Source organism: Heterocephalus glaber, unplaced genomic scaffold, assembly GCF_053883595.1.
Source record: "Heterocephalus glaber isolate CG9 unplaced genomic scaffold, H.glaber_assembly_v1.0 deba00001481, whole genome shotgun sequence".
NCBI lineage: Eukaryota > Metazoa > Chordata > Mammalia > Rodentia > Bathyergidae > Heterocephalus > Heterocephalus glaber.
This window is the reverse complement of record NW_028258317.1, coordinates 46441409-46464913: the sequence shown is the minus strand read 5'-3', so window position 1 is coordinate 46464913 and position 23505 is coordinate 46441409. Positions and strand designations below refer to the sequence as shown.

Sequence of the window (23505 nt, the reverse complement as noted above, 5' to 3'; positions counted from 1 at the left end):
ATTAGGCCCAAGATGGAGCTTTTGGTTTTTATCCCCAAATCCACTCTTCTCCACAGAAGATTCCTTATCTCAGGAACTGATACCACCAGTTGCCCAACTTGTTTAAACTGGTAAGCCCTTTCCCTTACCATACCAGTGAAAAGATCCATTAGCCAGTTCTCTCATTTCTGTTAGTAAATTGTATCTCCAATATGACCCCCCCACCCCTCCCATTGCCATACAGCAATCCAACCATTGCCATCTGCTGCTCACACAGTGGCAGAAGCCTCTTTATTTTTCTTGCCACATCTGTCTTTCAGCCCTTTCTGGCCTATACATCACCCTGCAGTTCAAGTAGACTCTCCCTGTGACTGCTGGGCATAGCACTCTTTGTATGTCCTTTAGAAGACTTGTCACAAGTTGTGTAATTCTTTTGTTCTATTGCTCATCTTATTGTCTATGTACCCCACTAGATTATAGTACTATGGGGCAGGGAATCTCGTCTTTTAAGTTCACCACTGTGTTCTTCCTGCCTAACAAAACACCTAACCCCACCGGGGATTTAGCTCAGTGGTTCTGCCACCTGTCTCACAAGCCTAAGGTCCCAAGTTCAATCCCCTGTACCAAAACAAAAACAAAACACAATGCCTAACCCAGAGTGAATAAGTAAATCATTTTTTCCTAGGCTAAATAGTTTAGATTTGAGTCAATAACCAATGAGGAACTTTCACACATTGAAAGAAAAAGACGGATAAAATATAAAGATGGTTTGAGGGGAATAATGACAACAGTTGCATGGACATTAATTCGGGTCCCCAGTTAATGGGGCCTAAGGTAGTCACATAAAACCTACAAGTTCTGATATCTGAGAGAGTTTTAAAGAATAATCAGCAGAATTTCTACATTTTTATTTATTTGATGTGTGTGTGTGTGTGTGTGGTGCTGAGGATTGAACCAGGGCCTTCTACATCCTAAGCATGGTCTGTATTGCTGAGCTACATACACCTAGCCCCTCAACTTCTATATATTGACTGTGTTGCCAGGGATTTAGCTCAGTGGCACAGCACCTACCTGGCAAGCACAAGGTCCTGAGTTTGATCCTCGGAACCAAAAAAAAAAAAAAAGAAAAAAGCACTTTGTTGAGAAGAGAGAGGCACTGATTTTGCAAGTCTGGTGGACGAGAAAAACAGTATTACCTCCTCTCTTCAGAAGGAAAATGGAATTATTAGAAAGAATCTCAAATTTGAACAAAAGATGAGGTCAGGTTTTTTTTTTTTTTTTGGTGGTTGGGGATTAAACCCAGAGCCTTGTGCTTCACATACGTTATCACTAAGCTACATCCCTAGCCCTTTTTATTTATTTATTTTGAAACATGTTCTCACTAAGTTTCCCAGGCTGGCCTTACACTTGTGATCCTCCTGACTTAGTCTTCCAAGTAGCTGGGCTTACAAGTGTACCACCACACTCGTCTATCTCAGTTTTTGCTGTTGTTGTTGTTGTTTTGAGACAAGGTCTCACTATGCAGTTCAGGCTGGCCGTGAAATCACTATGTAGCCCAGGGTGGCCTCAAACTCCTGGCAACCCTCCTGCTTCAGCCCCCTGAATGCAGGGATTACAGGCATGCACCTTCATGCCTGCCTAGCTCAGTTTTTAGATAGACTGAGTTTGAAATTACTAGAAGTTATTTCTTCTGGGCCACAGAAAGAAAGCAAAATTAGAAACCTTTACATTTTGGTAAACAACTAAATAAACGTGAAGTTTATTATTTATTTCCTCCCTTGTCTGAGAGTCAAGAAATTGAGATTAGTTGTATCAGAATAGAGTTAAAGCTATCTATAAAAGTTCTAAATCCTTTGAAATGAAATTTGACACAGCCAAAGTAATTTTGTTTTTCTTTTTTTTTTTTTTTTTGGTACCTTGCACTTGTGAGGCAGGCATCAGAACCACTGAGCTAATCCCCAGCCCTAGCCAAAATAATTTTGAATATTTTTAAGCTTCAAACATAACTATTAATAGATATGCTGTTATCCACTGAATAATGAAAAAATATCTTTTTTTGGAAAACATTTCTTGTAAGATTTCATCATAATGTTTAAATTTCTACTTAATGTGTACATTTATGAATTTTCCAAGGATAGCATGTATCAGTAGGACACTTTTTTTTCTGGTACTGGGGATTGACCCCACAGCCTTCTCACTGAGCTACAGCCTCAACCCTTTCATTTTTTATTGTGAGACAGGGTCTTGTTAAGTTGCTAAGATTCCCAGGCAGAATCTTCCTATCTCAGTCTCCCATAGTGCTGGGATTATAGGCATGCACCTCCATGCCTAGTTAATGGGGCATTTTAAAAATGAAAATTCAATTTACTGTGTTGATTTCTAAATGATTGTTTTTAGGTTAAGCACTTGCCTTATACACACTAAATACATGTAAGCCCAGAAGTTGCCAAATGTTCTCAGAAATCCCTGGAAATATCTCCCCAAAGTATACACATGTTGATATTTCTTGGAATTCAATGCAACTGGTGTCCCTTCAGACTGCTTTGGTCCCAAAAATCACTCAGCTGAAATTATACAATAAACCCATTGTCCCAGTACTTCTCTCTCAAGGAAAAATTCAGGGATTTGTCCTTTTTTGTTATAATACTGACCTAATTATTAGCCATTCTTCTGGATGTGGTTTTAATTTCTGAAATGACAGTCATATCAAAGGTGTTTTTTGTGGGTGTGTTGTACTATATGGTAGGGATTCTGTTCCACCAACAGCAATGAACTTGGTATGTGGTACAGTCGGGGATGGGGGTAGAGAGCCTTCTCGGTTATTAGACTGAAGAACGGCCTGCCAGACCTGCAGGTGGACTCCAGGTGAGCGACTGCAAAAGAGAGTGGTCTGGAAATAATGACACCGAGGAATTACAAAACCTGGGTATATTTCACAAAGAGAAGGTGGCATGTTAGGCTTTTGTAGCATGAGGGATTAAATTCACTCATATAACCAGTGCATTGCAATAAAAGAAACAAAGAACTTAGTTGGGTATGGTGGCATACGTCTGTAATCCCAGCATTTAGGAGGCTGAAGCAGGAGAATTGCCTTGAGGTTGGGGCCAGCCTGGGCTACATAGTGAGTTCATGGCTACACTTAACTACATAGTGAGACCCAGTCTTAAGAAATCGAGAGAGAGGGTTGGGGATTTAGCTCAGCAGCATAGCGCCTGCCTGGCAAGCACGAAGTCCTGAGTTCAATCCAGTAACGACAACAATAAAAAAATCAAGAGAGAGAGAGATACATGAGGCACTTTTAAACAATGAAGAGTTAACAGAAATAGGAACACATTGTCTCATAAGCTCTCTGTCTATGCAGGTTTACAAAGAGGCCCTGGGGATAGTATGCAGAGGAGCTGTGTGCTAGAGTATTAGACTTGGTCCTCTCTAAGATTCCTCAAGTCTGAAAACCTATGATTTCATGAACAATAATTGAGTTGACCTATAAGCTGATATTAATTCTAGATTACACATGTTATTCTTTCAGTAACAGAGTTATTGTCATAGTCACTTTCTCGTGGCTAAAACACAGTAACTGATGCCCACAACTTAAAGGAGGTTTATTTTGGTTCACATTTCAGTGCATAGTCAGCTGGTTCCAAGGCCAGGTGGCATGGCCATGGGCATGATGGAAGAGAGCTGCTCATGGCATGACAGCAGAGACTGAAGAGAGAAGCCAGGAGGGGGATAAACCCTTCCAGGCCATTCCTCCAGTGACCTGCCTCTTCCACCAGGCCCCACTTCCTAACCACAAGTCAGCTATGCCGACCCCATCATCCAATCATATTCCAAAATTCTTCCTTTGAGGCCATGAGGCTTTGGGGAGGACATTCAGCTGTAAACCATAATGGTGACCATTTGGTATCTCTGTCTATTTCAATGTTGACAATTTTCCAATGTCTTAAGCTGCACTGAAACCTCATGACTTCATAAAATATATCCACATTAAAAGGTCTTTGTGGGCCGGGGATTTAGCTCAGTGATTTCGCCGCCTGCTGTGCAAGCACAAGGACCTGAGTTCAATCCCCGGTACGAATAAATAAATAAATAAATAAATAAATAAATAAATAAATAAAATAAAAGGTCTTTGTTTTACTAATCAACATAAACTAGTCTATGCTACAATAATAAGCAACCCCCAAACTGAAGCAACTCAGGTTTATTTCTCACACAAGCTGCAGGTTCACTGTGGTTTGGTTCTTATGTCATAGTGGATCTTACTCCAGGATCCAGGATTATTAAGCAATTGTTAACTGGAAAAATACTGGTCTCCATGGCAAAGGGAAAGAGGAGCTTCAACCTGAAAGCAACACTAGTAACTTCTGTTCACATTTCATTGGCCAAAGGAAAATGCATGGTCATACCTAAAATCAAGTGGGCAGGGAAATGGATAAGCCTAATTTTAATGGGCAAATAAAAGAGATTTATAATACAAATAGCATATAATTTATAATTTTTAAACAGTTAGAACTTTTGAAATACTTCACTGGGCTTGGAAACAATTTGTTCTTTGTTCTCTTAAGGAATTTCAACATTATTGCAGTTAGAGGACAGAAGACTATAATCCCTGGAGGAAGATGTTGTCCTAACTCAATAGTTGTGGCTACTAAAAGACAACCTTGTAAGAAGGAAACTAATAAGAATCTGTGTTTTGCGAATGGAGCTAGTTTCCTAATACAGAGCTTTGCGACAGGTATGGATTCGAGATATGTGGAGATATTTAGGGTCTTATCCCTGGGTGTGCCTGGGCAGAGTCTTTGAGTAGTCAGACTCCTAAGCCTGTTGTCTTTGGTCATGGACGACCTCATCCTTCTACCCCAGAATATTTACAAACATTTTATTTTGAATACATGGTTGAAAGGTCATTGGTTTCTGTACTCTGTAGACTGATCCTAGTTTATGAGCAAGTCTTTACCAGTCTAGAAAAAACTGAGCAAAACAGGAACATTGACTGAGGTTTGTAGATCTGTATGAACTCAATTCAAAGGACTATATTTTTTAAAGATATGTCTTTACTGTTTTTAAGAGAGAAAATTGTCAATTAAAAATACAATTTAACAGTAGTTATCATCTATCATATTGGCAAAAATCTTAAAGTTTAACTATATAGTAATTCTTTCTTATCTGCAGGGATACATCCAAAAACTGCCAGTGGTGGATGCTTGAAACCACAGATAATACTGAACTCTTAACATACTGTTTTTCCTATATATACCAATGGTAAAGTTTCACTTATTTTAAAATTTTTATTAGTACATGTTTGCAGTACATTCTTTGTAGGGTGTTGGTACATGGACATAACACATCTTAATTCCTTTTGTTAATCCCTTTTCCTTCCCCTACCCCCTTTCCCTCCATCTTTTGGTCCCCTTCCCATTTGCAAAAGATTGATCTCCTATCACCTACTATCTATCTTTTATTTTTCTCTTTTTGAGGGGGGTTATTTGTTTCATGTTTGCAGTGCTAGGGGGCCAGCCAAGGCCTTGAGTCTATGAGGCAAGTGCTCTATCACTGAGCCACATCCTCAACCCTCAGACCTTAGTTTGTTTTATCTATCACAGAATCAAAAATGCTCATGGTATCTGTTACAGTCAGGGTTTGCAAGGGAATAGATTTAATACAGGACACATAATTTTTAGGATTATTTTATAATATTCACCCCAAAAGTCAAATGCCAAGGAGTGCAAGAGATCTGTCCACATGCAAGAGACCCAAAGAATTCAGCCGAGGGCCTGGATCCCATGCCACTGTCCTGTAAAAGTCCACAAATTATCCAGCTAAAGGTCTAGAGCCCAAAGCAATGTCCTCCATGAGTCCAGCCAGAGGCCAAGAGCCCTCAGCAATGTCTCTTGCAAGTCTATACTGAGGATCTGCGCTAGGAGGGCAGAAAGGCCCTTGGTGGAAGGCAGAAATCCTGTGCTGGTGGGGGGAAGGATTTGTGCTGCCAGGCTGAGGGATCTGCACTGGAGCCAGAAAGTGACACAACAAAGATCAGAGCTCCCCTGACAAGAACAGCAGCCATCCTCAGCGACAGCAAGGACCTGAGCTCCTGTAATGATGAGAACAGCAGAGTTTCTATCAAGAAAACCAGCCATGACAAGCTTCTCCAAGAAAATCAACAGTCTACAATCTTCCCCTCCAGTTCTCCTTTTACGCCATCGGCAACAATTCTCAGGTGGGTCTTCCATGTACATGATGACTCAGTTCAGCTGGGCGCCAAGTTGACCATTAGTTAATCAACCACAGTAATCCCTTTTGGAAAGTTAAGAGCAATCACCTTAGAATGAAGTTCCAAATACATCCATTTCTGTAGAAGATGAGAAGACCATAAGATTCCAAATATGTAAGTCACACATATACAGGTAAAGACCTGGTCAGCCATGTCACAAGCTGACTTGAGTACATCAGCATCTTTCCCAATAATCCGGAAAGGCACAAACTATCAATTTAATCACAGATGATTCCCTTTAATAAAGGCTTTTCAATACTTCCCCCAGGCCTATTAGACCCTTCCAGCAATACATTTTTTATAGTAGCTATTCGATTTCTCCCCCTCAAAAAACCTTCCTTTGGTAGAAAATATAGGCAATGAGCTCCCAGAGAGCAGTGGTGACTCTAGGCTGTTAGGTGTTCTTTGTGTGAGTAGTAATCCTCCAGCTTCCACTGAGTAGGAAAGTAGTTCCCAAATACCTCATGGCCACCATACATCAGAATAGAATTCATTCCAGGAGAGAAGAATGGACTTCCTGCCCACAGTCCCCTCATATCAACAAACAAGTACAGGGCCAGCAGGATGAAGAAGGCAAAAGCACTCACTGTGGTGACATAGGAAATGGACCAGAGATTTTTCTTTACTGGAATAAGCCTTCATTTTCAGAAATTTTTGTCAAAGCAACAAAAGTAAGCCCTAGAATATAACACCAGGCAGTGGATCTAATAAGAAAGTCTTTTTTTTGTTCTTTTATTGGTACATTTTAGGTATACAATATGTTTACATTTATCATTGGGTGCTTGTGCATGTACATGATGTATCTTAGTTCTTATTTCTGCCCCCATTACCTGTGCACCTTCACCCCTTCCACCCTTCCCTACTTACATAGATTTCGTTTCCATTTTTTTTCTCTCATAATTTTTCCTTTCCCTTCTTCCCTTTCCCCTTCCCCTCCCACCACCCCTACACCTTTGGACCTTTTCCTATTTCAAATTATCAATTATTCATTTTAATCATTTTAATCCTTATTTACACTTTCAGTTTCTCACACTAGAGAAACTATTCGGTATTTACATGTGTCCTATTTATTTCACTTAAGAGTATGGCCTCAATATGCATACATTTGTCTATAAATGTCTCTAGATTCTTGTTCTTTATGGCTGAGTACTACATTTTATGAAAAACCCACATCTTCTTTATTCAGTGTCCAGTTGATGGGCACTTCGGCTGTTTCCGAGCTTTAGCTATTACAAACGGTGCCGCTATAAACATGGGTGTGCATATATCACTGTGGTATGATTCTTTTAATTCTTTGGGGAAGATACCCAGGAGGGGAATAGCTGGATCAAATGGGACCTCTAGTCCTAGTTCTTTGAGGTATCTCCATACTGATCTCCGCAATGGTTACACCAGTCTGCACTCTCCCCAACAATGGAGAAGGGTTCCTTTCTCCCCACACAACCACCAGCATTTGTTACTGGTTGATTTCTTGACAGCAGCCATTCTTTGTGAGGTGAGGTGGAATCTCAGTGTTGTTTTCATCTGCATCTCTCGAATGACCAGTGATGTTGAACATTTTTTCATATGTTTATTTGCTGCTTTTACTTTGTCTGAGAAATGTCTGTTCATTTCAGATGTCCATTTTTGAATTGGGTCTTTGAATTTGGGAGGTCTGATTTTTTTCAATTCTTTATATATTCTTGACAGTAGACCTTTGTTGGAGGTACAGCTGCTAAAAATTTCTTCCTATATTGTAGATTGTCTCTTAGCTCTGTTGGTGGTTTCTCTTGCAGTGCACAAGCTTTTTAATAAGATGAGATCCCAGTTGTTGATTCTTTGTGTTAGCTCCCGTGCTACTGAAGTTTTGTTCATAAAGTCTTTTCCTATGCCAATGTTATTGAGAGTTCTACCTAACTTATCTTCCAGCAAGTTTACTGTTTCTGTCTTGATATTTAGCTCTTTAATCCACTTCGATCTTAGTTTAGTGCACAGTGATAGGTATGGGTCTAGTTTTAATCTTCGGCAGGTTGAAATCCAGTTTTTCCAACACCATTTATTGAGCAGGCTATCTTTTCTCCAATGAGGGCGGTTGGCTCCTTTGTCAAAGATGAGGTGGCTGAGTATGTCTGGAGTTGTTTCTTCATCTTCTAATCTATTCCACTGATCTTTGGGTCTGTTTCTTTCCCAGTACCATGCTGTTTTTATCACAGTAGCTTTGTAGTATAGTTTCAAGTTGGGGATTGTGATACCCCCAGCCATCTCTCTGTTGCCTAGAATTGCTTTTGCTATTCTAGCTCTCTTCTGGTTTCAAATGAATTTTTGGATTGTTTTCTCTAGTTTTGTGAAGTATATTGTTGGAATTTCAATTGGTATTGCATTAAATCTATATAGTAGTTTTGGAAGTATGGCCATTTTCACTTATTGATTCTTCCTACCCAGGAACAAGGGATATCTTTCCATTTTCTTATATCCTCTTCAATCTCTCTCTTCAGAGTGCTATAGTTTTCAGTGTAGAGGTCTTTTGCTTCCTTTGTGAGGTTGACTCCTAGATATTTCATTTTTTTAGATGCTATCGTAAAAGGAATTATTTCCCGAATTTCTTTCTCAATGAGTCTGTTATTTGCATATAAGAAGGCTATTGCTTTTTCAGTGTTGACCTTGTATCCAGCTATTCTACTGAATCTGTCAATTAGGTCTAGAAGACTTTTGACTGAGTTTTTTGGGTCTTCTATGTAAACTATCATATCATCAGCAAATAATGACAGTTTCACTTCTTCCTTTCCTATCTTTATTCCTTTTATTTCTTCCTCTTTTCCAATTGCTGTGGCTAATGTTTCAGGAACTATATTGAACAGGAGTGGTGATAGTGGGCATCCTTGCCTTGTTCCTGATTTTAGCATGAAAGTTTTCATTTTTTGACCATTTAGTATGATGTTGGCTGTTGGTTTTTCAGAAATAGCCTTAATCAGGTTGAGATAAAGACCTTCTATTCCAATTTTCTGTAGTGTTTTTATCATGAATGGGTGCTGGATTTTGTCAAATGCCTTTTCTTTATCTATTGAGATAATCATATGGTTTTTGTCCTTGATTCTCTTAATGTAGTGTATTACATTTATTGATTTATGGAGGTTGAACCATCCTTGCATCCCTGGGATAAATCTGACTTGGTCAGGGTGTAGGATCTTCTTGATGATGCTCTGTGTTCTGTTTGCCAGTATCTTATTAAAGATTTTTGCATCTATGTTCATTAGGGAGATTGGTCTGTAGTTCTCTTTTTGGGTTGGGTCTTTCCCTGGTTTTGGAATCAAAGGAATACTTGCTTCCAGGAAAGAATTTGGAAGCCTTAATTCCTGTTCAATTTCCTTGATGAGTTTAAAGAGCAATGGTGATAGTTCTTCTTTAAACGTCTTGTAGAATTCAGCAGTGAAGCCATCAGGACCTGGGCTTTTCTTTGTTGGTAAATTTTTTATTACATTTTCAATTTCACTCACTGTTATTGGGGTGTTTAGAATTTCTATATCTTCTTCATTTTACTTTGGCAATTTGTATGTATCTAGGAATCTGTCCATTTCTTCTGTGTTTTCCATTTTATTAGAGTACAGGTCCTCAGAGTAGGTATTGATGATCCTCTGAATTTCTGCTGGATCTGTTGTGGCTTCACCTTTTTCATTCTTAATTGCATTCATTCTTAATTTTCATAAATCCATTGCATGGATCTGAGCCTTTTCTTTCCTTTTTTTGTTAAGGTTGGCTAAAGGTTTATTGATTTTATTTATTCTTTCAAAAAACCAACTCTTTTGATTCATTAAGTTTTTGTATTGTTCTCTTAGTCTCCATTGCATTGATTTCTGCTCAGATCTTTATAATTTCCTTTCTTGTACAAGCTTTGGGTTTGTTATGCTCTTCTTTTTCTAGGAGCTTGAGGTTCTGCATTAGGCTATTTAACTGAGTTCTCTCTGTTGCCCTAATATGGGCATTCACTGCTATGAATTTCCCACGTAGAACTGCTTTCATTGTGTCTCAAAGATTCCTGTATGTTGTACTGGCATTATCATTTACTTATAGAAATTGTCTAATTTCTTCTTTAATTTCCTCTGTGACCCATTGGTTGTTCAGGAGGGTTTTATTCAATTTCCATATGTTTGTGGGAGTTTTGTGGTTTATGTTATTGACTTCCAATTTTATTGCACTATGGTCTGATAATATACAAGGGATAACTTCAATTCTTTTGCATTTACTTAGACACGTCCCTATGAGCTAGCATGTGATCTATTTTGGAGAATGACCCGTGTGCAGCTGAAAAGAATGTGTACTCTGATTTTGCAGGGTGGAACACTCTGTAAACATCTATTAAGACCATTTGTTCAATAGCTTGGTTCTGTTCTAGAATTTCATTGTTAATTTTTTTTCTAGATGATCTGTCTATTTGTGGTAGAGGGGTATTGAGGTCCTCCACTACAATTGTATTAGTGCTTATTTGGTTTTTCATGTCCATTAATATTTGTTTTGTATAGTTGGGGGCATTCATATTTGGTGCATATATATTTAAGATTGTCATCTCTTCCTCTTGGATTGTTCCCTTCACAAGGATGTAGTGACCATCTTTGTCTCTCTTAATTAGTTTTGGTTTGAAATCTACTTTGTCTGCAAATAAGATTGCTACCCGCTTTTTTCTGGGTTCCTGTCATGTGAAGAACTGTTTTCCATCCTTTTACTTTCAGTCTACGAATTTCCTTTTGAGTTAGGTGTGTTTCTTGTACACAGCATATTGCTGGATTTTGCTTCTTTATCCATTCTATCAGTCTGTTTCTTTTGATTGGTGAATTGAGGCCATTAACATTTACAGTTATAATTGATAATACTGACTCATCCTTGTCATGATGTTTTACTGTTGTTGGCTCTTTTGTTTCTTATTTTTCCCCCTTTCCCTTTAGTTTCTTACCTTACCTGCTGGCTTCCCTCTGATGGGCCTCATGGAGTTGTGACTTTCATTGTCTTTTTCTAGGCTATTCCTTAAAATTGTTTGTAGTGGTGGTTTGGTGTTCATGAAATTTCTCAGGTGTTCTTTGTCATGGAAGTATCTAATTTCCCCACTGATTTTGAAAGATAATTTTGCAGGATATAACAGTCTAGGTTAGAAGTTATTTTCTTTTAGGGCTTGAAATACTTCACTCCAGGCCCTCCTTGATTTGAGGGTCTGTGTTGAGAAATTTGCCATGATTCTGATGGGCTTTCCTTTGTAGGTGATTTGTTTCTTTGCTCTAACTGCCTGTAGAATTTTGTTCTTCTGTTGGGTTTCTGGGATCTTGACTATTATATGTTTAGGTGTAGATTTTTTTTTATCATGACTAGTTGGAGTTCTATATGCCTCACCTATCTGTACATGCAGTTCTCCACCTCTGTCTGGGAAGATTCCTACTATTACTTCTGTGAACAGTTTTTTCATGTCAATTTTACTTTCTCCTGTTTTTTTGTGGACTCCTATCAGTCTTACGTTATTCTTCTTTGTATCATCTAGCAGCTTCTGGATTGATTTCTCATGGTCCCTTACTATCTTTAAGAAATCTCTGTTTTCATGGTCCTTAACCACAATCTTGTCTTCTATATCTGATATTCTATCTTCAGATTCTCTTAATCTGCTCTGCATGCTTTCAATGGAGTTTTTAATCTCCTGAATATCTGTTTGAATCTGTTTCATGGATTCCATTTCTTTCTTATGTTGGGCCATCATGGTTTCCGTTTCTTTCTTATGCTGGGCATTCATGGCTTCCAGCATGTTTCTGAGATCATCTATTTTCTTATCTGTTTCTATTCTAGAGTCTCTAATCATGTCTTTCAATCTGCTCACCATCTCTGTAGTTATCTGGGAGATTATTTCTGCTTTGAATTTTTCTAGAGCCTCATGCCTCTGTTTTGTAACTTCTTGTGCTATCAGTTCAGGGTGTCCAGGTGGTTGATTATCAGATTTTTCCACCTCATTTCACCCAGAATTTGCCTTTTGTTGGGTGGAAGCCTGAGTTTATGCCTTGCTTAAATGTTTCCTCACTTTTGTTTTTGGTACTGTCCTTGGTTTAATTCCTGGGTTGATATTTCAAAATTGCTTAATGTAGGTTTCTTTGTTGCTTGTGTTTAAAACCCTTGTGGAATGATTGCTTTTCAGAGGTGTCTTCCTGATACAGCTGGTGTTTAGGTTTTGAGACTCTAATGACTCTGGGGCTATTTCATTTTCATTATACGAGGAAGGACAACTGATTAGATCAATCACAACCTCTCAACCCAAATGATACAATCAGCAACACCATAGCATCAAGCGCAGCTTAGAAAATGACCATTTGTATACCTAAAACGTACCAATAAAATTTAAAAAAAAATCAGCAGGAATGGCTGGTGGCCTAGGGAATTTGTTCATTGGGATTGAGTTTATAGTGCTTAGCAATGCAGTCCCTTGACCCCTACAACTGTCTTTTTTACTCTTCTGTCATTGCTGAGACAAAATATCCAACACCCAAAGTTGAAGGGGAAAGGGTTTATTTAGCTCAAGTTTGTAGAGGTTTCAGTCTATAATTGGCTGGCTCCAAGGCAGAGTGGCACATGGCAGTGGGGCGTCACAAAGGAAAAACAGCTCAGGGCACCCACACGGTAGCAAAAGCAACGAGGGACCTTAACAGCATCTTTCTGCCAATTTTAAGTTATCCTGACTACTGGAATTAGGGTGGTACCCAACCAATTTGTGTACTGATTTAATAATCACACACTTAATCTCAGCATCACAGACTCTACATCCAGCTATGGATCTAGAAAATGCCAACAACCACATGAGGCTTGATGAGGACGTCTAGACACAAATCATAATAACAAGGAAAACAGAAGGAAGCCTGGCTAGTGCTTCAGCTGGTGGCAGATCTTGTCTGCATCCACATGGTGCTGGTTTTAAGTGTACGCAGAATGCAAGAATTGTGGGGTCAGGCAAGCTTCCACTCAGACTTTAGAAGAAGGCCTGGGAGGTCAGGCGTTGTGCCCCTGTGAAAGCACTGTATGAGGCCAAAAGTGTAGTGGAGAACCCAGAAGGAACATGAGAGGCCAGGAACATGGATTTTCTGAGGAAAGCTGAAAGAACTGAGCAAGAGAGAGGCCATAAGGGCTGCAACCATGGGCAGTGCCATAGAGATGGGGCCACCCAAGCTCTTTGTAGTTCACATCTGGCCAGACTGCACCAGATGCTGGACAAGGAACTATGGGATTTAATATTTACTCTGCTGGCTTTTGGTCTTACTTTGGTCTCATTCCTTTCTATCCCATTTCTATCTTTTAGAATGAGAATGCACATCTTGTACCATTGTATGTAGGAAGTGTTTAACTAGCTTTTTATTTTTACAGGGGGTTGTAGCTAAGAGTTTGTGTTAAATCTCAAAGGAGAATTTTGACTTGGACTTTTCAGAAATGCTGAAACTATTAGAAAATTGGAAGCTCTTAGAGATGGACTAAATATGTTTTATATAAAAGGATGCACATGAATCTTTTGGGGGCCAGGGACAGAATGTAATGGATTGTGTCTAGATGTCTTCCTCCCCAAAAGCTTCATGCCCTCATAGGTGGGGAGGTGACTGGATCATGGGTGTGTGATACTGGATAAGTCCATTGATGGGTGTATACCTAGGTGTGATGTTGGGCGGTGAAGCCTGGTAGGAGGGGATGAGTCAGTGTGGGCATATCCCTCCTCTTCTCTTCATGGCTTGCTGCCTTCTGCCTTGCCATGCCATGAACTGTTTCACCTCTGCCATGCTTCTCTGCATTGCAGTCAGCTGACTGTAGGCTGAAATCTCTGCAAAATAAACCTCTCCTCCTTTAACTTATGGGTGTTGGATATTTTGTCCCAACAATGAGAAAGCGACTAAGACAGTATTAGGTAACAGTAACAGAAAAGGCTGAACAAGAAAAAAGAAAAAAGAAAAAACAGTAAAATAAAGAGAAGAAAAATAGAAAGGAAAAAAGAATTAAAAGGAGGAAAAAAGAAAAAGAAAAAGGACAAAAACCCCAAGCTACAAAACAAGGGAAAGAAACAAAGAAAAAAGAAAGAATACAAAAATAATAACAATAATTCCTCTGTCTTTTTGAATGAGTGGTTTCTTTCCAAGATCTGCAGTCTTGGGATCCAGGAAGTCATGGTTTTTTCTGGCTAGCTCTATGGGCTTTGGGTTTGTGAGGTACACCCCTGTTCCAGAAGCCTGTCTTCTGTATTCTCCAGACTATGGCAATTGTTTGAGCTGAGGTGTGTCCTGCTTATGTTGCTGAATGGGGAAAGCAATCAGACCACTGTTCTCTAAAGGATATAGGCAGCGGGGTAGGAGTTCAAGCAGACACTGGACTCAGTGCCAGCACTTTCATATCCAGCACTCCTGCAAGTCACACTCACTGGGCCTGGCTTCCTATCACAGAGGATGAGGCCCCAAGTCCTTCTTGACCTGAGCTTGAACTTCTCAGGGATCTATGCCTAGTCAACATCCTCTCCATGGCTTTGTCTTGTGGCTGTCTCTTACCCAGTTACTGGAGTAGGGTAACACTGGAAACTTTGAAGTAAAGTTGTTCCATGGCTCTGTGTTAAACTATTAAGCCCATCCCCAAGTGGCTCCTGATTAAACCTTGTCCAATGTGGCATGTGCTGTGCTGAATTTCTCCAACTCTAGCCTGCTATGAAGCAGTTACTTTTGGAGTAAAACCCTATGCTGTTTTTGTAGTTTACCATGGGCTTTTCTTGAGCCTTGTGCTGCTGGCCTGGTCATTACTGTTCCCTAGACCTGGAACTCTCGGGGCCTTAACTTCTCTCCTGGAGCACTGCCCTTGTCCTTCATTAGGTCAGTCAGTTGTTTGGTGCCGCTCCAGCCCAGTGCCAAGGGAAAACAAGTTGGCAGGTGGCCACAGTCAGGACATGGCATCCTCAGGCACAAAGTTGGCTGGGAGTGAAAGTGGCTTTCCATCCACAGCACGCTTTCTGTCTGCAGCACAGCTTTCACTCTATTTACTGCTATGCAGTGATTTCAAGGATATATTTGTCAGTGAAAAACCAACATGAAGAAAACTGTGTGTGGCCTGATATGCTTGTCTATGAAAGCTGAAGGGAGAAAAAATAAAAGCATATATATATATATATATATTTTTTTTTTTTTCTTTTTTTGTACTGAGAATTGAACTTAGGGCCTTGCACTAGCCAGGTAGTGCTGCACTGCTGATCTACATCTTTGGACTCTGTGCTTATATTTAAAAATAAGAGTTGGGAGTGGTGGTGCATGCCTGTAATCCTATCATTTTGGAGGCTGAGGCAGGAGGATTGCCAAGAATTCGAGGGCAGTGTGGACTACATAGTGAGTTCAAGGTCAGACTGAACTACATAGCAAGGCTCTGTCTCAAAAAACAAAACAAAGGGCCAGGGATTTAGCTCAGTGGTTTCACCACCTGCTGCACAAGTGCAAGGACCTGAGTTCGATCCCTAGTACCAATAAAAAAACCCCCAAAAACCAAACCAAACCAAACAAAATAGGGCCAGGGATTTAGCTCAGTGGTTCCACCACCTGCCTCGCAAGCACAAGGTCCTCAGTTCCATCCCTGGTACCAAAAAAAAGAAAGAAAAATAAAGCTAACCTAAAAACTTAGAAGAAAAAAACAAATCAGCTCATTCTAGGAGGGAAAGGATGTAGAAAGGATGAGGCTGGTAGCTCTACTTCTCTGTTTTATGTTTTTAAAAATATGATTCATTTTGTAAAGTTTATGTAGTTATGGACAAAATTTCAATTTCAAATACAAATCCCTAAAAATCAGAAACAAAACGAAACAGAGAAATCTAATTCTGAATTGAGTAGATGGCAAGACCTCACAGAGAGGACCATACGAAATGGTTTTAAAACACAATAACTTCATGATACATCCCTTCAGGACTATACCCCAAGGACAAAAAGTATAAACAGTTTTCTGTACTCTTATTGTTAGTGGTAAAGCTTATATTGTTCTGAGACTATATTTTATGTTTTGTGGAATATAATAAATAATTATGTTGGAGTCATTGGGAATCAGTTTTTGGTATAAAAAATGATATAAATGTAAGAATAATGAAATTAATTTAAATACCTTAAATCTTGAATCTGAATTAGAAGTATCACTAAAAACTCAGCATATTTTATCTTTAAAAAAGAGAAATAATTCCCCACCTCTGTCTACTTGAAATAAGGACAAAGTAGCAAAGTGTTCCCAGATTATGGTCTCTACTACTTCCCATTAATAGAAATCTGAGCTTAGAAATATGATTGTAGGTTAGCTGCAGAAAATATAAAATTTGAGCCTGGAATGTCATGTCATCCAAAAAAATCAATCAATCAATCAATCAACCAACCAACCAACCAATCAGGGAACACTAGCAGCTAAGTCAAACTATATTATTCCGGAGACAGAGGGGAGAATTTGGGCATTATTAAGAATACTAACTTCAATGCATTGAAATATACCAAATATGTTCAAATTCAAGAGTTCATAAAGATTTATACTGAAAAGTCCCCGAAGGACACTTCTACAGAGCTCTTTAAACTGGCAAATAAAGGAAACAGAATAGTGGTCTTGCTTTTTCTCTGTGAACCTTAGGTAACCAATAGCTGGTAAGGGAAAGTTTCTCTTTATAGAAGTATTTCATCTATTAAATGAAAAGAAACTATTTAAACTAGAATATTACTTTTTTGCAATATCTAACAAATTAATGGAGCTAGCAATGATCATCATAGGCTATTGTATTAGTCACCTTTCTGTTGCTGGGACAAAATACCTGGCAAACACAACTTAAAGGAGAAAAGGCTAATTTTGGATCACAGTTTTAGAGGTTTCAGTCCAATCTAGCTGGGTGTAAGGTAGAAACATCATGGTAGGAAAGTATGGCAGAAGAAAGCTGCTCACTTCATGGCATCTGGGAAGCAGAGAGCAGGGAAGAGCCTGTAATGCAGGAAAGGAGCTAGGCACAAGAATACATCCTTTTAGGTTAAGCCTCTACTGACCTACTTCCTCCAAACACCTCTGCCTTCTAACAGCACATTCAGCTAGGAAGTCCTCAATGGTCAATGGTTAGTGCCTTCATGAGCTAATCACATTCAGAATGACCCAACTCTGCACACATCCGACTTCTGGAGGGGACATTTTAGATCTAAACCATAACTGGCGCTGACACACAGAAAGGAGACATCTAGATATTACGTACCTCATGACAGAAGTGCATACTCCTAAGGATGAAGTATGCCTCCTGCCCCCCACAATTGAATTTTGATTTTATAACACCTTATCAATGACTTTTGCACCCTAGGATACACTTGGTAATGCCTGCAGACATTTTTGGTTGTCACAGCGGGGCCAGAGATGCTGCTAGCATCTAGTAAATAGAGGCCAAGGTTGCTGCCAAACTTTCCATACTATATAGAACAGTTTTCCACAATGAAGAATATTTGATGGGAAAAAAAAGCAAGATATATCATGTACAGGTACAAATTCCCTACGACGAATGTTATCATTATGTATATCTAAAATGCACCAATAAAGGTTTTGGTTAAGAAAAAAAAAAGAATATTTGACCCAAGATGTTAATAGTGCCAAGTTTGAGAAAACATGCTTTATATCAAATAATATATATCAAAGAAACATGTCAGATGACATCATGGGGATCTGGATCGTGGGAAACTCTACAAGACAATCCAACTAGTGTCTTTACCAAATGAATTCCAACAGAGTTGGAGAGAGAGAGTTAAATTAGAAGATATGAAACAGATCAAGCAAATAATTCTGATTCAAATAATCTATAAAAAATGGAGACTGAATAAGTATGGGTATTTAAGACAGTACTAAAATGTCAGGAATGTATTGTTTACGCAACTATTGACAACCAATTCCACATTTGTATATTAGGTGCCAATTCACATTTGAATTTTCATAATTACAAATTATAGTGTTTCATAATTATAATATAATGGCTTCAAGACTAAGAATTGGATAGCCAGCCAAGGTGGTACATGCCTGTAATCCCAGCACTCGAGAGTGAGGCAGGAGGATTGCCATGAATTAGAAGCCAGCCTGGGCTACACAGTGAGTTCAAGTCCAGCCCCGACTACATAGTGAGACCCTGTCTTAAAAAAAAAAAAACACCCCCCCCCCAACAAATGAATGAATAAAAAAGAGAGACTGACAATTGGTGCCTTAAAAATGCTACCAACTTTCCTATCATCTGTTGGTGATCTTTCATTTTCATAGTCAGTGAGATGTAGTTTATTGTTGTGTAGCAAGACATAACTCCTTTACCTTATTCCATTTCTCTATGCTCTGAGACAAGCACACAAACTTTTTCACATTTCACCAGTATTTTTACTGCTAAAAATTCTAGGAAAACAGAAATTAAATATCACAACAAATGGTTCTCCCAGAAGCATAAGAAAATTTAAAAATTATGAGTTATTCTTGTCTCTGGCTGTCATCTAAATACAAATGGGACCCAGGCTGCTATCTTCCAATTTAGTACCCTAACGTTTTTATATTCTTAGCTATTCCTTTGGGAGAGGGAATCCGTCTATCATAGAGGGGCTAGACTGTATGATCTGTGAATTTCTTTAAATTCTGACAATCTATGTTTTCCATCAACTAATCAGCTAACCCCTTTCACTATAGGTTTGACTAATGAGGTATACAAGGTTTGGCTGAAATATACAGTGAATGTTCAAATTTAAATGTTTAAAATTTAAAAACATCATTACAGTAAAAGACACATTGTCATTAACCTCCCTTAAACTTCCCTACTTTGGACACACTTATCTCATCCTTCTTGCCACTTTCTGAAACAATTCTGGAAATCCTCTTTTGTGTCTTTAAGAGGTGTGATAGCCAGGGATGTAGCTCAGTGGAGCAGCGTCTGCCTGGCAAGTGCAAGGTCCTGAGTTCAATCCCTGGTACCAGAAAAAAAAGAGCCAACAACAAAAAACCTGTGAATGCTGCTGTGGGTGCCATCCCAAGGAAAGGCAGGCTCATAAAACCATTAACTTATCCACCTCATTCATTAGATCTGGCTCCTGTGACTTCTGGCTCTTCTCCACAGTCAAAATGGCCATGAAAGGTAAATGTTTTCAATGGATTCAGGACGTCAAGGCAGCCATGACAGCACAACTAAAGACACTCACAAAAGAGGACTTCCAGAACTACTTCAGGAAGTGGTAAGAAGGATGGTATAAATGAGTGCACAGCAAACAGGGATATTTTGAGGGAGGTTAATGGAATGTGTTTTTGACTGTAATCATGTTTGTTGTTGTTTTTTGAGACAGGGTCTGCTATGTAGTCCAAGTTGGCCTTAACCTCACTATGTAGCCTAGGCTTGCCTCCAACTCACAGCGATTTTCCTGCTTCAGCCTCCCAAGTGCTGGGATTACAGGCATAGGCCACCACGCCAGCTTCTACTGTAATAAACGTTTAAAAATTTAAACATTCATCATATTTTTAGATCATAGGAGAAGGAGCAGGGTTTGGAGGTCAGACAAAACCAGTATATTAATTTTCATGAGCCACATAACAGATTTCCATAAACTTAGTGGCTTAAGCACATATGTGTCACAGTTCTGTTGGTCAAGTGCTCCAGCCTGGGTCTGCTAGGCTCTGTGTTTCAGGATCTTACAAGGCTGCAGTCAAGGTGTCAACCAGGATTAGGGTCTCACTGGAGGCTCAACTAAGAAAGGGTCCACTTCTAACTCAGCGTGGTTGCTGGCAGCATTCATTTTCTTACAGCTACAGAATTCATGGAGGCTTGCTCTTTCAAAGCCAGCAACAGAGAAAGACTAAGCAAGCCTACTAGAAAGACAGAAGCTTACACAATGTTATTAGGGCGGTGACATCCTATCTACTCTTGCCACATTCTATTGGTTAGAAGCAAGTCACAGTTTCCACCCATACTCATTTGGATCACACCTTTCCTAAACTCCATGGTATTGGGCAGTTACACAGCTTCCCTGAGTCTCAGTAGCTCATCTGAAAAATAATATTTTAACTATTATTAAAATTGATAATTAATTTTGTAAAATTAAGTTACTAATGTCTGCATGCTACAAGTCCTGTGAGACAGCAGGAGTTTAATGGATGTCGGTTCTCTACCCGATAGCCACAGTGACTTATTTAACATGTAAGGCAGATCATGCAGCTTGTCCACCTAAAACCTACCCAAGACTCTTTGTGGGTAGCTCTTACTTGAGCTCCAGATGGAGTCAGCTAGGGTGGCTCCACACGCTGGTCAGAGGCTGGCTGGGAACTGGAATCATCTAAGGGCTTGCTTACTTCCCTGTCTGATGCTGGCTCTCTACGTCTGTCTCTATGTCTGTCTGTCTGCCTATCTTTCTCTCTCTCAAAAGACAGCTTCACTGAAACTAGACCTTTGCCTGATCTTACTTTATACAAATATCTTTAACACACATATATTTCTGGCTTGTCATTTACTAGCTATGTCACTTTATTATTTTTTTGTTTGATTGTTTTCAGACAGGGTCTCAATAAGTTACCAATGGTGGGCTTCAACTCCCAATCCTCCTGGCTTAGCTTTCCAACAGTACTGGGATTACCATGCCCAGCTTTAGCTGTGTCACCTTAAACAAGCCATTAATTTTAATCTCAGTTGTCAAATTTTGAAAGTCAGGATTTACAGTATTTTAGAGTTGCCCATAAGACTCTGAGGCAAGTATTTGAGTGCAAATAATTTATTTGGGATTTAATTCAAGGACATATCAGAGGGAACTAGGAAATGATACAAGGAAAGGAAAGGAGCCATTGAAAGTAATTAACCAAGCAAGTACAACAATAGGCAATGGGAGTTTAAAACTACTAGAGCACCCTGGGGAAACCCTGCAGGATCTATGTCTTAGTCACTTCCCTCCTTGCTGAGACACAATGTCTGACACCCACTGGAACAAAAGGTTTATTTTGGCTCACAGTTTGTATAAGTTTCAGTCCACAGTTGACTGACTCCAAGGCAAGACTGCATGGCAAAGAGGCATGAGAAGAGAAATGGCTCAGGGCATGGAAGCAGAGTTACAGAGGAAACTTCAGAGCCAGGGAGGGAGAGAAACCCTTCCAGGCCACGCCCACAGTAGCCGCCTCCTTCAACCAGGCACCACCTCTCAGCGCTACATTTAGCCATAAACTCATCAGTTGAATAATCCACTGTTTATCACACCCCATGGTCCAATCACCTCCCCAAAGGCCCACCCATAAGCTCCTGGGGCTCTGGTGGAGTGGGATATAAACCATAACAATCTTATGTTTCAGAGCTCTTTCACAGAGTTAATGGAGCTAGGGTATTTATACACCATCTCCAGTCAGTCATTAGTTGAAGACTGGGGTGAAACTGAGGGGGAGGGGTGGCTGTTATTAATTCTCCAGTATTGTTGGCCTGCTGAATTCCCTGCAGGTGGGGGGAAAAACCCCTCAAGCAGAGATGAAGGCTCTGGTAGAAGAAAACAGGTTTACACTGAAAATAATAAGACCTGAAACGATATGAGCAGGGCACTCTACAAAGGATAATCCTTGTTTTCTTAAGGTTGCTGGCTAATTAAATGAGATGATATTTAAAACAACAACACTCCAGGTGGAACAACAGCTCCTTCCCTTGCTTTAGCATTCCCCTAATGGGATTGGGGAGAAAGCCTCAGGGGGTCCAGGAGCTTTTCCAACATTCCCCACCCGAACATTATCAACTCCCTAAAAGGCAATTTCAAGGTATGGCATTAATGTAAACGGGTTACTCTCCTATCTCTAGGGGCCTCAGGTCTGGTTCTGTCAAGTTCTACCTACAGCTAATGCTAACCTGCTACCGTTTAGGAAGTCACTACTTCCCAGTCGTTCTTCATAACTGCCTCTTACCCAGTTTAGTTTTGTCCCTTATTCGTATTCCAGCTCCCATCCCTTTCAGACACCCCTCTCGCCCACCCCGACCCCTTACTTTGTTCTGGAACTCAAGGTCTGGTGACCTTGTCCAAGAATGACTGCGAATCTTCGCCATTCTAGTAGACTACTAAGATTGTGGCCATTTGCTAGTTAATTGTTCATCTTTGAAGGTAAGAGTGAAATTATGCAATAGGACGATTTTGGTGTACAGGATTCGAGGACGGAGAAGAGGGAAAAGCGGTATGTTGCCTACGTTTTGAAGTTCTTGCAGCTATCCATTTCGAAGCATGAGAGGTGACAGGTCTGTCTTGGCTTGAAGTGCGGTGAATAGGGGCAGATGAAAAAGGGGCAAAGCAAAATGGGCAGCGGCCTAGTGTTAAGACTCAGGTTCCAGTCCAGGTTGCCGCCGTCAGCGTTGCAATGAATGTCCTCGAGCCTGTCCTGATGTTTAAGGCGGGAAGCTTTCCTTCCCAGGGTTACGCGGCGGGCGAAGCGACTGTGCCGGCAGCGCCAGGACAACAGGGTAAGCGCCCCAACCCTGTTTTCTCATCTACTAGATAAAAGACCGGAGAGACGATACCATTCTCACGGGTGTATCGCGATTAGTGATGCCAGCAGTGGGCACCCTACGAGAGCCACTTCCCCTGGGCTTCACTCCTGGGGAAACCCCGCGGAGACCGACCTCGCAGGAGACTCTAGCGCCCAGGTTCTCCGGCAGACTGTCTGCGTTCCCTCCCGCTGCGCGCTGTTGCCGGGGCTCGGGCACCACCCAGCTCCACTATGGGCCAATAGCCGCGCTGTCTGGGCACCGCCCAGCACGAGAGCAGGCTAATGGCAGCCCTGATCCTGAGCGGCCCAATAGCAGCGCGTCCCGGCGCAGGGCCCGCCCCAGCCGGGCGGGAGGTGGCTCTTGACTCCTCCCCACTCCCCTCTGACCCGGTGTCTTGTCTCTCCGTCTTCCTGTTCCAAACCACGTGGACACTCCGGGGGCTGCGCGGCTGAGGGACGCGCCAGAGCCGCCCCTGCCGCTGTGGCCGCCGGAGTCGCGACCTCCCGCGCCCGTCCGAAGTCTCAGCGCTCGGGCCGCCCGTGCCTGTGCAGGGTGGCGCACATGGCAACCCAGGCGCACTCCCTCAGCTACGCGGGGTGCAACTTCTTGCGCCAGCGTCTGGTCCTGTCCACCCTGAGCGGGCGCCCCGTCAAAATCCGAAAGATTCGGGCCAGAGACGACAACCCCGGCCTGAGAGGTAACTTGGGGCGGGCGGTGCCCGGCGGGGGGTCGGGGGGGGAGCTGCTGCCCCGTGGCCAGCGCGCGTGGCGCTTCGGGGTCTCCGAGGCCGTCG

The 23505-nt window shown here is 40.9% G+C and overlaps 2 protein-coding genes across 4 annotated transcripts in view; one reads left to right on the top strand and one right to left on the bottom strand.

The window, feature by feature from the left end:
* The window catches only part of Ak3 (adenylate kinase 3), a 117046-nt gene extending 94125 nt beyond the window's left edge, over positions 1-22921 (bottom strand). The window contains exon 1 of the mRNA XM_087183489.1: positions 22218-22921. The gene's annotated coding sequence lies outside the window, so the exon portion shown is untranslated. The remainder of the gene's footprint in view (positions 1-22217) is intronic.
* Positions 22922-23108: 187 nt separating this feature from the next.
* The window catches only part of Rcl1 (RNA terminal phosphate cyclase like 1), a 64325-nt gene continuing 63928 nt past the window's right edge, over positions 23109-23505 (top strand). For all 3 annotated transcript variants that reach the window (XR_015439927.1, XR_204902.3, XM_004838239.3), the window contains exon 1: positions 23109-23409. Coding sequence is in view for 1 of the 3 variants with exons in the window: in XM_004838239.3 (XP_004838296.2) it covers positions 23274-23409 (136 nt within the window). In the remaining 2 variants the exon portion in view is untranslated. The remainder of the gene's footprint in view (positions 23410-23505) is intronic.